This window comes from Onychostoma macrolepis, chromosome 06 (assembly GCF_012432095.1).
Source record: "Onychostoma macrolepis isolate SWU-2019 chromosome 06, ASM1243209v1, whole genome shotgun sequence".
Classification (NCBI taxonomy): domain Eukaryota; kingdom Metazoa; phylum Chordata; class Actinopteri; order Cypriniformes; family Cyprinidae; genus Onychostoma; species Onychostoma macrolepis.
In genome coordinates, this window is record NC_081160.1 from 23,374,596 (window position 1) to 23,389,132 (window position 14,537).

Sequence of the window (14,537 nt, forward strand, 5' to 3'; positions counted from 1 at the left end):
AGTTCGTTAATTGTGCTGTTCATTTGTTGCTCGCAAAGCTTTAAAACTGTCTTATTAATTGTTATCATTTGTTGAATACATTATGTCTGCTACAAATGAAATAAACCTATATGAATGTATCTGTGGACATTTTTGTATAGCGTGTGATGATCCATGTCTTAACTTACTCTGTTCAACATTCTCCGTGTTGTTTGGTTATAAACTAACTGCTAAGTTGCTGAAATTGTCATTGGTTTTTTTTCATGTTTCCCATATATAATATTTAAACATTTGTACAAACAAATATAAATTAAGATGATCACAAGTAAAGGTGTAAGGTTCCCCTTGCACAGTGAAACCAAGAATCCCAGAACACCTGGATGATTATGTCTACACTGATTTCCAATAGTAGTGCAGATATAGACATGTGAACCAACAACCATTTCAATTATTTATTGATATACTCTTCTGTTACCTTTTATGTTTTAAAACGGTCATCCTCTGGCAATGAATGAAATAACATTCACCACCATATCAGTGGCCTAAGAAGAATTTTGCAACCTACACTGATGTTATTCTCTGTCATCTGTTCTTTGACCATGTGTTGCACTGTACTTGGATGATACACAATGATGATCATTTATACAAATGCATGATCTATTTTACATTATAAGCCATAAAGTTTCATAAACATATATTATTAATTAGGCTTTAAATAGAGGCACTTTTCTATAAAAATAAAGTGGAATAAAGATTGGATTGTGGCCTTGACTATCTTTTGATATCTAGATGTTGCTATAATGTGTTTTGGTGTGGAAGTTTGATATTATTTGAGACAGTGACATTTTGTTTTTAAAATATGAATTCAATAATAATTCACACTCAAAATTTAGTCATGGAGGATGTGATTAATATAAGTTTTCCTCAATTTTGAGTATGAATCACTATTGAATTCTTGTTACAAACTAAAAGATTTATGCACCAAAACAAGACTACATAGGAGAAAAGAGTGTGATGTAAATATCCTTGTTGGATCTGCTGTATAAAAATATGACACATAATAAAGTTATTCTAAGATCATATGTAAGAGAGGTAAAACAACAACATATTTCTAAACTTGATTCTGGCATTTGACTAGTGACATTCAAAGGTTTTGGGATTACTATGTTGTTGTTTTTTTAGTATTATTATTATTATTATTATTTTATTGTATTTTATTTTTTAAGAAATGTATGCTTTTGTTTGACAGGGATGCATTTAATTAAAAACGACAGTAAGTACATTTATAATGTTACAAAAGATTTCTATTTCAAATAAATACTGTAGAACTTTCAGTTCATCGAGGAATCCTGTTACTGTGTAATGGTTTCCACACTTCATTAAGCACAACAATTTTCAACTCTAATAATAATCAGAAATGTTTCTTGAGCAGCAAATCAGCATATTAGAATTAATTCTGAAAGATCAAATGACACTGAAGAGGAAAAATTGAAATCTGACATCACAGACCTTAAAGCCTTAGAACAGTAGGCTAATCAGAATCAGATATTTATTGCCAAGTGTGTTTACATACACAAGGAATTTGTCTTGGTGACAGGAGCTACCAGTGCAAAGAAAAAAATAATAATACAGACATACATTAAATTAAGTTGCTGTTAATAAAATCATTTTGTTAACATCAAATTAGTTGCATATTCTATTCCATAAAATGCCGTGAAGGCCTATTTGTTTTCTCATTTACAGTGTACCAAATATAGGCTACTTTATACACTTTTGTCCATACAAATTTGTTTAATCCAAAATTGTGCTTATGTATTAAAGGAACACTTTCATCCATGTGTGTGGTCTTGGATTCCTGTTCATTTTGTAAATATAAGTCAAACAGTTTGAAGAATCACACCAGGGCAGATTAAAAATGATTAGTCCACAGATACAAGTTTATTTCAGCTGTTGCACTCAAAAGATAACAATAGCAGACAGTTTTAAAGCATTGCAAGCTAAGCTACAGCACAACAAACTGAAATCAATACAACTAGCTGAGGTTTGCTGTGCTTTATCCTAACATTACACAAAGAATGCTTGCTATCATTCAGTCAGGGACGACTGCACAAAACGTGCAATTAATAAAAACATTATAAACTGTTACAAAATGATGAACAAATAGGCATACGTTTGCACAACGCTGAAAATATTTTAAAATATTCCATTAAACCTGCTGAGACACAAGGAGCGTAAACTGAAATCGTCAGTTCCACGCGCATGTCCGGGAAACTCATTAATATTCATGTATGCTCCGCCCACTGAAACTGAAAATCTCGGAAACCGAAAACCTCGTAACACCGGAAAGAGTCATGTGATCAGTCAGCTGACATGTGTAGCTTGCACGGAAATTTTCAGAAGTTTCAAAAGCGCTCCGTTCCCATTCATCTCAGTTGCAGTTACTCGGCTGGCGTGTAACATTTGCTTTAGTCACCAACAACTCAATTGCGAAATCGGTGACCTAGAGAAATCTTTGACAAGATCGTAGCTACATTAAATGTTTGTGCGAGAACGCACATTATCTTGGAGAGTATTTTAAAGTGATGCTGAGAAACAGGTTCATTACATAAAGAAATTATCTTTTTAAACACTGTCTAGAGCAGTGGTTCTCACTTCCAGTCCTGGGGACCCCCTGCTCTGTACATTTTGAATGTCTCCCTTACTTAACACACCTGATTGAGATCATCAGCTCCTTAGGAGAGAGATCCATGAACTTGAACTAAGGAGCTGATGATCTCAATCAGGTGTGTTAAGTAAGGGAGACATGCAAAATGTACAGAGCAGGGGGTCCCCAGGACTGGAATTGAGAACCACTGGTCTAGGGTGCTGTTGCTTGCTCTTATTTCATCATTATAATTTTACTGTGTGTTCCATTACATCTGGAATTATTTTATTTTGGACTTAATTTATTTAGGACAGACTGTCTATTATGCTTCTTAAATTAGCTCGGTTTATGTCTAACCATCTCTGTTCTGTATTTTTAAAGCATTTTGGTCTGATTGCTCTGATGTGGACAGCTGCAGATAATCAGCAGGCCATTAAATGTGACAAAATAGGAAGTTTTTCAAATGACTTTTTTGTTTTTTTAGATTCATTATGGCAGGGATACTCAAATCTGGCTCACGAGATCCACTTTCATGCAGAGTTCAGCTCTAACCCTAATCAAACACACCTGAGCATGCTAATCAATGTCTTCAGGATCATTAGAAAATCACAGGTAGGTGAGTTCGATCAGGGTTGGAGCTAAACTCTGCAGGAAAGTGGATCTCTTGAGCCAGATTTGAGGATCACTGCACTATGGCAATGTCTAAACTTCTTCTGGTCCATAGAAAGCATTTTTGATGTGAACAGCAACATTCACACAGAGAGGTCACCAAATCCGACAAGGCAGCATAACATGTCACCGAAATCTGTTTCACTCAGAACGCATGTAAAGTTATTCACATTCACTCTGGTGATGTCTAAGCTTCTCTCTTCTATATTTTAGAAATCATTTTGGTCTGTTGTGAACTGCAACAGACTTATAGGGTCACAGGAAACGACAAGCAGCATAACAGCTTACTAAAATCTCTTAGCCCACTCTTTTTCACACAGAATGGATTACATGTCATCCAAATTTACTTTGGTGGTGTTTAAACTTGTCTTCTGTATATTTTAGAAGTAATTTTGGTCTGATGTGAATAGTTGCAGATATACAGCATGGTCATAAATTGACAAGGCAGCACTTCAGGTTATCAAAATCTTTTTGCACCATCTGTTTTACACAAAATGACATTAATTGATATCTGAATTCACTCTAGTGATATCTAAACTCCCTGACCTTGTGACCCTGACCACAGAAATTGAGGGTAAACATAGGTTTATAGGCCTAGATATGTATCCATACAAAATCTTAACAGTCTTTTTTTTTTCTTTTTTTTCTTTTTTTTTTTAAATTGCATTGCAGACAGTATGGCAGGAGGACAAGCAAAAAAGAAAACAGAGATGAGAAAAGGAAGATGACAGTAAAATGGGCTACACACACACACACACACGTTCGTTTTTGTGAAAAGTGGGGACATCCCATACATAGGCATAATGGTTTTTATACTGTACTTATTGTATGTGCTATTGCCCTACACCAATCCTACACCTAAACCTACCCCTTACAGGAGACTGTGCATTTCAACTTTCCCCCAAAAAAACTCATTCTGTATTATTTATAAGCTTTTTGAAAAGTGGGGACATGGGTCAATGTCCTGAAAAGTCACCTTCACCTTGTAATACCTATGTCATAGCCTTGTCGTTATACAAATCTATGTCCTGACTTTTCACAAAACACACACACACACACACACACACACACACACACACACACAGACACAGACACAGACAGACACACACACACACACACACACACACACACAGACACAGAAATTGAGGGTGAAAATAGGATTACAGGCTTTAAAAAAAAAAACTGAAAGCATACACACATACATGCACACAAAAGACACCAATGCACAGAAACACACACCTATACAACATGATCAGTTCATTTTTAATTGCTTTGTTTAATTAAATATTCATTCAAATTTCAATTTAATTAAATAAATTTATGGAGTTGCTAAGGCACACTAAAGACAATAATGTCAAATTACTGTTAAAAATAAAATGATTTAAGCTGAAATTACCTGTGTTGTTCTCTTTTTATATTGGCCCATTTTACCTGAATGTTGTGCTGTGGCTCAAGAAGGTACCTGCTGATACCATAACTCTCATAATTGTAAAACTTTTGTACTTTTTCACGTTTAAAAAATGTAAATATATTTAAGAGATCCATGCTAATTTATAAGAATATCATTAGATCTCATGCATAGCTTATCTGATGGTATAATAAGTCATTTACCAAAACGTGGCAAATTTAGCTGACTTCACCCTACCTTTGCATACAGGTAATTAAAGTAGAGTTGCTTATGATTTAGGTTACATTAAGTCATTTTAATGAAACGTGCACAAAATTTAAAACGGCAGTGGGGTCGCACAGCCATAAGTAGCACAGGTATATTTGTAGCAATAGCCAACAATACACTGTATGGGTCAAAAGTATAGATTTTTCTTTTATGCCAAAAATCATTAGGATATTAAGTAAAGATCATGTTCCATGAAGATACCATACTGTAGGGTAGACTGAGTACATTTCAGACATGTGTACAGTTGAAACACCTTAAATAACTTGCGTACACAAGAACCCCGAGCCGTGATTTTTGCTCCACACATGTGTATTAGTGTTCTCTTTGATCGTGGGAAATTTGAAATGTGTGCGTCTTTCCACTCCGAAGATATCGGCAAAAAATTTTTTTCCAAGGTGAGATTTTCATTTCACCATGTCCCTTCCACAATGAATAGCTTATTATTCTTTTATGATTGTTAAACTTAACATATATCATTGCAAACGTTACTCTGTGCACTAAAAATAGACATATTTCATGATATTGGGTATGTATATTGTTATTTTTATGTTTACATTTGTACTGTTTGCCATATATTTTGTGTTTTATATTATCAATTTATGATATTTTAGTACACAAGCAAAAGAAATATGTGAAAAATCACTTCATTTCAGCATCTAGTTTTTGTGTAGTGATGAAAAAAGCAGAAAGTGTCTCTACTGTACTCAGTCTACCCTATTTCCTACTGTAAATGTATATAAATGCAAATTTCTCAATATTTAATTTTTGCACCTGCCTCAGATTCCAGATTTTCAAATAGTTGTATCTCGGTCAAATATTGTCCTAACAAACCATACATCAATGGAAAGCTTATTTATTCAGCTTTCAGATGATGAATAAATTTCAATTTAAAAAATTGACCCTTATGACTGGTTTTGTGGTCCAGGATCACATATTTCAAAATTTGTTACATCACTTGCTTATCACCCCTACATATTTTGGCATATTTTGGCTTTAAATAAACACAGTTTCTCTATAATCTCTATAGAACCTTCACAAGAAGAACTAAATTATTTAGTCAAATGAAAGGGAAATTCTGGGTCTTGTAGTTCTTGAATATGGCAGAATATTGAAATAAGCATGGCGTAGCACAACTGAAACACAGTTTCCCAGAATCCCGTCGCACGGCACTGTTGACAGAGTCACTCGGCGAGCCGAAAAGAGACGAACATCGGGGCGATGGACCCGACCGCTGCTGGACTGTTTGAGGAGTCGGGATAATAACTTTCTCAAACTGAGGACGAAACGTTTGGGAAAATACCGCGGACACGTTTGTTCCAACTTCGTCGGAGAGAGGTGAGAGAGAGACTAGACAAGAATAAATGGACTACTAAGAGTTTTGTTCATGAATTATGGTTAATGACATATTTATCTTATCTGCGGGAGAGCATCGCGCGCCCTGCTGAACCCGCCCCTAGGTTACAAAAACTGCCATGAGAAACTCGCATATAGAAAAAGAAAAAAAGATACAAACTCAACGAGGAAGACAAAAGTGTGTCATGATGTTTTATATTGTTTAACGTAATAATCCACAACAATGTTAAGATGAAGTCAAGAAGAGGTCTGGTTCCGTTAGTTTAATCGCATTTAGGACACGCAGTTCATAAAATGACTTTCCTTTTCACAGTTGCGTTTGCAAAGATAGTGTGTGCATGCCTGGTCTCATTTCTGTCTTTTTCGTTTTGACATTGTTGACAAGGGTAGAAAATTGAATTAGTTTCTGTTGTCAAGACGGACGATCTGCTGATGTTCAACTTCAGGAGATAAGATGGGACAGAATCTGCATTACGCTTGCAACAGCATCAGATGAAGCTGCAATAAGTACATATATATTTTTTTCATTTTCATGTAATAACAAAGAACAGTTTTTGTATGCTTTTTGCTTTGTAGGTAGAAAGAAATTCTCATGCAAATCCCTCCTCCGCACACATCTCTCTCTCTCTGCATGTTAACGGTTTGGTTGGCTAATCATTTGTTAATCAAATCTAGTAGTAACAGGAAGAATCTGATGATACATTCGTCAATGGAGTTACATGGAACTGACAGTATAGTATGCTCACAAATCCTGTTTCTTTTTGTTATACAGCAAACCTATTTCTTATCAGGTGTATCTTATTTCCATGTCTTCATGTCTTAATATGTTGGATAAACCACAATTTTTAAAGTGAACAAAGGGATGATTGAGATAGTATGTTATTTAAGTTTAAAATGTGTGATACAACCATTTACAGAAATACTACGAGAGTAAATAATACAGTATTACTTTATTAAAAAAGAATAAGTACTTTTAGATAAATTCATATTAGTATTATTATTTAGCACTTAGCTTCAAAAGAGTTGGCTGTTTTGAGATATTTTAAATGGAATCCATTTTATATGCATTCAAATTTATTTTAGTATGTTGGTACAGTATGCCAGCTGCAAATTTGACACTGAATGTTTATTTTTAGTATGGTATTCCAATACACTGGACTTGGAATGAGTGTCCAGCCAGTTAAGTTAATAAATAACTTGCCAACTTGTAATTTGCCAGCTTCTGGTTATCAAAACTCAGTGGAGGAATGAGTTTTTGGGTTAAACTGAATTGGAAAAGTAATAATATCAATTTAGGATGGATTCAGCTTAAACTATAATAATAATAGAATGAAGATGCAGCAGTCAGTTTTAGAGTCCTCAACTTGTTTGTCTTTCTTCACATCATGGGTTACCAATGATTGAATATTTGATATCACATGTTGTTATTTAGTTCATGCATTGGGCCACTTGTGGTTTTAAGCCAATTATGCGGTCTTTGAAGACATCAAATTGGTTTAGACATGAATATTCTTCCTTTGTTTTTGTGAAAACATTCTGTTTAAAAAGCTCTGCAGAGATTTTATTTGTTTATATATGTTCTATTTGAAAAAGTTCTGTTTTTGTATTTTGTGCTATAGTGAATGACACTTCTAACCACACATCATACATATATGTTGCTTTACTCTAGTATATCTATAGGTCTATTTATGGTTAGAGCTGCTGTTAGGCTTGTTTGTTTAATGATAAACCTGCACACAGACCTTGTCATGACCTCTGACCTCTGCAGGTGGTGGAGTCGTTGCCATGGTGGATAAAATGTCAAGTTTCCTGCACATTGGGGATGTTTGCTCCCTTTATGCCGAAGGCTCTACCAGTGGCTTCATAAGCACTTTGGGGTGAGTTGATTGACACTCCCTGTTATGATATAATTCTTTGAAATAGTATGTTCATAAACTTTAATTGAAAGCAGATTAGCGGATATTGAGCAGGACATTTCAAATGAATTTGTTCCTAGAGTGATTATTACAGCAAATAAATGATTAACAAGCAGAACCAGCTCATTTTGTTAATGGTCCACATACTCTTTTTCCATAAATTCCTCAACATTAACCCCCCTCTGTTTTCTACTGACAAAAATCTTAAAGGAATACTTCACCCCAAAAAAAGTGGCATTATTTACTCACCCTCGTGTTTTTGGAAACTTGTATGATTTTCCTTCTTTCATGAAACACAAAAGGAGATGTTTAGCAGAGTGTCTAAGATTTTAAAGTAAGCCTTTCAGTGAAAAACTACATATTTTTGACCCCCTTCATCAAACAAACCTATGATAAGACTTTAATATAGTGTACGAGTCAAATGGAGCATCAGTCTCCATTTATTGTAAAAACATCAACTAGTACAAAAATTTCTCCTGTTGTGTTTCTTTGGAAGAAACCAAGGTAATACAGTTTTGGATGAGTAGATTTTCACAGATTTTTAATATTTTGGGTGATCTAACCCTTTGAAGATCAAGATGACATAAAGCTGGCTGTGGTTGAATGCTAATCTTTGATGTGTAGATAAGAATAGCCAGCTGTCAGCAGTTTAACCCTGTGTATGTGTGTGTCTGTGTTTTTGGCTGACTGGTCGTGGAATTTGGACTATGTCCAGTAAGCTGCTGCTTTGGGCCAAAAAAGGCTAAATACAGGCACACACTCACAAGTGCACACCATTATTTACTCACTCAAATGCGCAGATGCACAGTTAAACCAAAAGTACAAACATCTATAGAGTAACACTCTCGTTTGTTTCTTTCAATCAGGTTGGTTGATGACCGATGTGTTGTCCAACCAGATGCAGGGGACCTGAACAACCCACCCAAGAAGTTCAGGGGTGAGCAGTTTTTGTGTGTGTGTGTTTGTGTGGATGTTACGCTGGTTTATTTTCAGTTAAGACAGGAAGTTCAGTTACTTAAACTGGGCTTTGAAATCAAAGGTCACACATACCCTAGAGAAAAGTTTATCATTTCCATGAAAACCACTTAATTTAGCAAGTCATCTTTCATTCTTTGGAATTAATTTACCATTGTAGTACAAAGCTTGTATTGTATTATTGTAAAACAAATGAATGAACGCATAAATCAGTGTCAAACAGTCTGATCTCATTTCTACGGACCTTTACTTTGCTGTGGAAATTGTTACCAACACAGGAAGTGCAGATCTGCTTAGTTAAAGGACTTGAAAAATGATTGTACTTCAAAGGCTGCTCACAAGATTGTGTGTGGTTGAGGCTGACTGCTCTCTAAACTCCCCACTCACTCAAAATGCATCTGCTGGTGACACTGAGAAGCTCACATCAGGAGTAGGTGTGTGAGTGACTACATTTATACATCGGTGTATGCTGGTTTTCATCACTAGTTGGCTACTGAATATTAAAGGAATAGTATGTCCCATAATGAAAATCCTGTGATAAATTTCTCATCCTCAAGTTGCTCAAAACACATGATTTTATTTCTTCTATGGGACCTTTGGAAGTTCACGCTGCTCTTTTCCATACAACACTAAACTAAAACTATCAAAGTACTAGATTTTACACTATGTTCCATGTCCTCTTAAGCTATCCACCTTATTTTTTAATGCAGAAGTTAGCCGTATTCTGTGAATGGGCGAGACTTCCAGTTCATTAGCTGTAGGGAAATAACGAGAAGAATAACAAGGTGCAGTAAACTAAAACAGTTAGCACTACAAGCCAGTGTGTTCATAATTAAGATAATACATTAAAATAATATGGTAAGACACACCGGTTTGCAATATCAACAAGCTGTTTTGCTGCTCCCGCTCTTACGGGAAAAATAAGGTTAATACAATTTTTTTTTTTTGAGGAAAAGACAGAAATTAAAGTCAGTATTAATTGCTAATCATCCTCTCCATCACAGCTCTCTTAAATGTTATACTGAGTTGTGCATATACAAACCTCACATCATGAAATGCACTTGAATATTCAAGTGCAATTTGGGGTCGGTATGATTTTTGAAGGAAGTCTAATATGCTCATTAGGCTGCATTTGTTTGATTAAAACAGAAAAAACAGTAATACGGTCAAACGTTATTACAATTTAAAATTACTTTTTTTATATATATTTTAAAATGTAATTTATTTAATAATAAATTACTTTCTGTTTTTCTGTTTTGAATAACAATACCTTTAACATTGATCGATTTCTCTATCGAATGCATTTATCTCAATTTCTCAACCCTACTGATAAATACAGCCTGCACAATGTGCTTGAGTCTGTGATGAAGGGAAGGAGAGAAAGAGAGATTATTGTCTGTTGGTCAGTGGGCCCCAGTAGAGAGGAATGCGTACTATTTCCTTCAAATATAAACACACACCAAAGCAAAATGGAAGAATGTGATGGTTTCTTTTTCTATTGTTATAATTTCATGAATATATTTCTTTTGTTTGGGTATGCACTCAGTTCAAATTTAAGACTGGCTTCTGGCAAATGATAAATGAGCAGCATAGCATTGAAGGAGGGACCTGAGCTATATCATAGTGACCTGGTGTGAGGAATCTTTTAACTTAAACCAGTAACAGTAAGCAACACCCTGGCAACCACCCATAACACCATTGTGAGCATTGTAGCAGCAACTTTTCACTCAGGAAAATTTGTTGTAATCGGACACCCTAAACACTGTTGTTTTTATGTGCGAGTGTGTTCTACATTCCTTCAATGACCCCAGAGCTTTTTGGTGTTTTATCAGCCCAATCTCCAGAAACTGGAAACAGAGACGAGATTCTCTCTCTCTCTCTCTCTATCGCTCTCTCTGTCAGTCTGTCTATCTTTGACTCCCCCTCTCTCCTTATTTGGTAAGACTGGAGTTCTGCTGGAAAGAAGAAGTGCATTTTCACTTTTATGCCTGTAGCTCTTTTCTTATCACTTTTGAAAATACCGTCAGTGTGTTTTCAGTCATGTTACATCCTTCTGAAAAGTTCTGTTGAAAATGTTAGAGAAGGTTTTTTGCATCTGATAGGCTAGTCCTTTTTTAACAGTTATGCACATGTACGCTCAAACCACACAGACACAGAGTTTACATATTGATTTTCATACTGATTTCCTTCCTTACCATTTATGATCACATCCTCATCAGCAGGTTTTGAAAGCTATGTGTGTCTGAAATACAGTGAATGAGTGTATGAGAGGTGTTCTATTTGTCTCTGCTGGGATGAAATGTATGTTCCTTCTTTCTCTCTCTCTCTCTCTCTCTCTCTCTCTAGACTGTCTGTTCCGACTGTGTCCAATGAACAGATACTCGGCACAGAAACAGTTCTGGAAAGCTGCCAAACCTGGAGGAAACAGCACCACAGATACTGTTCTGCTCAACAAACTCCATGTGAGTGCGAAACTTAGTCTTTCCCGAAGCATGAGCTGTTTGTTTATATTAATATAGGGAATTCCACTCGCTACTTCAGAGTAACACTGCTCATAATGCTGGTCTAGAATTAGTATCCACACCTCAAGTGATTGTCTGATGGCGACCCATAAACATACAGAGTTCCAAACCCATTGGTAACAACTATCCTGAGCTACAAGTTCAAAATGAATTGGTGGCAGTGACAGATGATTTCTTCAATATTGTGATGTACATCCAAATAAAACAGATGACCAAATAGAAAAAAATGTTGGGTGGGGACTTGGTTCTGTCCATCAGTTTTTAACTAGATGGAGACTGTTCAACTGAATGTGAGCTTGAAGTTAATTGTAATAAAGGGGCGGGTTTTAAGCAGACTAAATTATCGGAGAAGTCCAACATATATCAGCAGACAGTACTTTTTTGGTGGTCTGTCACAAGATTCAGTCATGACATTTTGCTTAGGAATTTGTTAGGTCCAAAAAAAACAAAAAAACTTTAAAGGCAGCAAACATGGAAAAATAAAAGTTCATTTCCAAGAACAGGAACTGATAAGCATTAAATAATTTTGATTTATGTGTTTTATTTCATGAGAATATACTGCAATTTGTGAATGGCTGTCAATGGAGAAAGATTCATCATCATGCATCCACCAGCAGAGGCTAACAGGGCCGGCTAACCTACCAAATCTTGAGCTCTAAAACTTATTTACTCTTGAGAAATTAAACATTTCCTTAGATCACTGGAAACTTCATCTTACATTGTTTGCTGTATTTATGCACAAAGAAAATTTATTGGATTAATTCGTATCTAGTAAATTATGGTTAATTATAGTTCATCCAAGAATGTAAAATATTCCTTTAAAAATTTCTTCAATGTCCTCATTTAAATCAATACGCGTTTATTATTTTAGTTGCCTTCCATGCTTATAAAAACAAATCATGCTTAATTCAGTTGGATAATTATCAAGTTGATGCAAGTTATTTATGTGATTGTTTGGCTAAATTAGCCAACCTCCTAGACTTCATGGCTTCAGCCTGCAGTTGGTTCACTCTGCTTATGACCTTATATATACACAGAATGAAGAAAAGTTACTGACAATTAAAAAAAGATGTGCTTGTGAAGAATGCTGTGTGGGCCATCTGAACAATGTTACAAGACGTCATTAAAGAGAGCAAAGTTTGTTTATTACTCAACAGCCTCTTTTTTGGAGGACGGTTCAGCATGTTCAGTATATTTATCAACTTCTCTGAAGCTCTCTCAGATGTTCTGAAGAGCCATCGTCACTGCACATGCTTACGTGGGTTTCTGCTGTTCATGTGGGAAATACAGGTTTGAGCCTGGCCTGCAACATGTCAAGATCACAGTTTTTTAATTTTTATTTCTCACTTTTTTTTAGCATGCTGCTGATTTAGAGAAGAAACAAAATGAATCAGAGAACAAAAAGCTTTTAGGAACAGTCATTCAGTATGGCAATGTCATCCAGGTAAATCCTTCACAAACACATGAGCACAAGTATTACTTTAGATAATATTTAAATTGCCTGTGTAATACAGAACGTTTAATATGTAGAAATTCAGACTATTTATCCGTCAAATGAATTGTGTAATTGTTCACGCACATTTGCAGCTTCTCCATTTGAAGAGTAATAAGTATCTGACTGTAAATAAGCGTTTACCGGCTCTTCTTGAGAAGAACGCCATGCGTGTAACTCTGGACGCTGCAGGGAATGAAGGCTCGTGGTTCTACATCCAACCCTTCTATAAGCTTCGCTCTATTGGGGACAATGTAAGTATATCATCAGCATCTGCAAAACAGCCTCTCTAATCTTCATTATTAATTTGATTCATTGGGCAGTCCTGCTTCTTGCACTTACATAAACACCCATTAGAGTTCCACTTGTTATGTTTTGTGTTTGTTAATTTGTTTTTCAGGTGGTCATTGGAGATAAGGTTGTGTTAAACCCTGTCAATGCTGGACAGCCGCTTCATGCCAGTAGCCATCAGCTTGTTGATAATCCTGGATGCAATGAAGTAAAATACACACATATACTGTAGACATGGCTATGTTAACAAAGGAATACTAATGTATTGCATACTGTAATGTATATGTTGCATATTTTGACAGCATCACATCAATCCATTGTCAGTGATCCAGTTATCTAAAAATAAAATGAATATTTATAATTCAATTTTGGACAAAAATGTCTTAAATCTTGGCAGTCTGGGTAAATTTTGTATTATCTTGTATTATTTCTGCACAGTATATATACTGCGTACTGAAAAAAAGATGTTAAATTGGTGAATTAAAAAAGGAAATCTCTTGAATTTATTTGTTCTAGTTTATTTTAATGCTCATGTTATGCTATTTTAATTCTCTTTGGAGGTCTGCTTAGGCTCCATGGGTTGAGGTTGAGAACCACTGCTCTATTCCATTATATTTTTCTCTCTCAGGTGAATTCAGTGAACTGCACCACCAGTTGGAAAATTGTTCTTTTCATGAAATGGAGCGACAACCAGGAGGTTGTCTTGAAAGGAGTATGTTTTGTACACATCCACACTGCAACAGTGACCTTCACATTTGCTTTTTTTAAGGCATATATTTGACTAGAATGAATATTTATGGCCTTTTAATGAAATACGTTTTATCAGGGTGATGTGGTGAGGCTGTTCCATGCAGAGCAGGAGAAGTTTCTGACATGCGACGAACACAGAAAAAAGCAGTATGTCTTTTTGCGTACCACCGGGCGCCAGTCTGCAACCTCCGCAACTAGTAGCAAAGCACTCTGGGAGGTTGAGGTAAGTTTAGGACTTAACTTTGTGAAGTTGAACAGATGTTTTTGTGAG

General features: G+C 35.6%; 1 protein-coding gene across 5 annotated transcripts in view; it reads left to right on the forward strand.

The window, feature by feature from the left end:
• Positions 1–6,175: 6,175 nt before the first annotated feature.
• The window catches only part of itpr1a (inositol 1,4,5-trisphosphate receptor, type 1a), a 30,521-nt gene continuing 22,159 nt past the window's right edge, over positions 6,176–14,537 (forward strand). For 3 of the 5 annotated variants that reach the window (XM_058777876.1, XM_058777877.1, XM_058777880.1), the window contains exons 1-10: positions 6,176–6,302; positions 6,706–6,827; positions 8,089–8,197; positions 9,103–9,173; positions 11,558–11,673; positions 13,091–13,177; positions 13,321–13,479; positions 13,626–13,724; positions 14,145–14,228; positions 14,343–14,489. In XM_058777876.1, the coding sequence (XP_058633859.1) occupies positions 8,106–8,197; positions 9,103–9,173; positions 11,558–11,673; positions 13,091–13,177; positions 13,321–13,479; positions 13,626–13,724; positions 14,145–14,228; positions 14,343–14,489 (855 nt within the window). In that variant the 5' untranslated portion in view covers positions 6,176–6,302; positions 6,706–6,827; positions 8,089–8,105. The remainder of the gene's footprint in view (positions 6,303–6,705; positions 6,828–8,088; positions 8,198–9,102; positions 9,174–11,557; positions 11,674–13,090; positions 13,178–13,320; positions 13,480–13,625; positions 13,725–14,144; positions 14,229–14,342; positions 14,490–14,537) is intronic. The other 2 variants (XM_058777879.1, XM_058777881.1) reach the window with 1 other exon arrangement.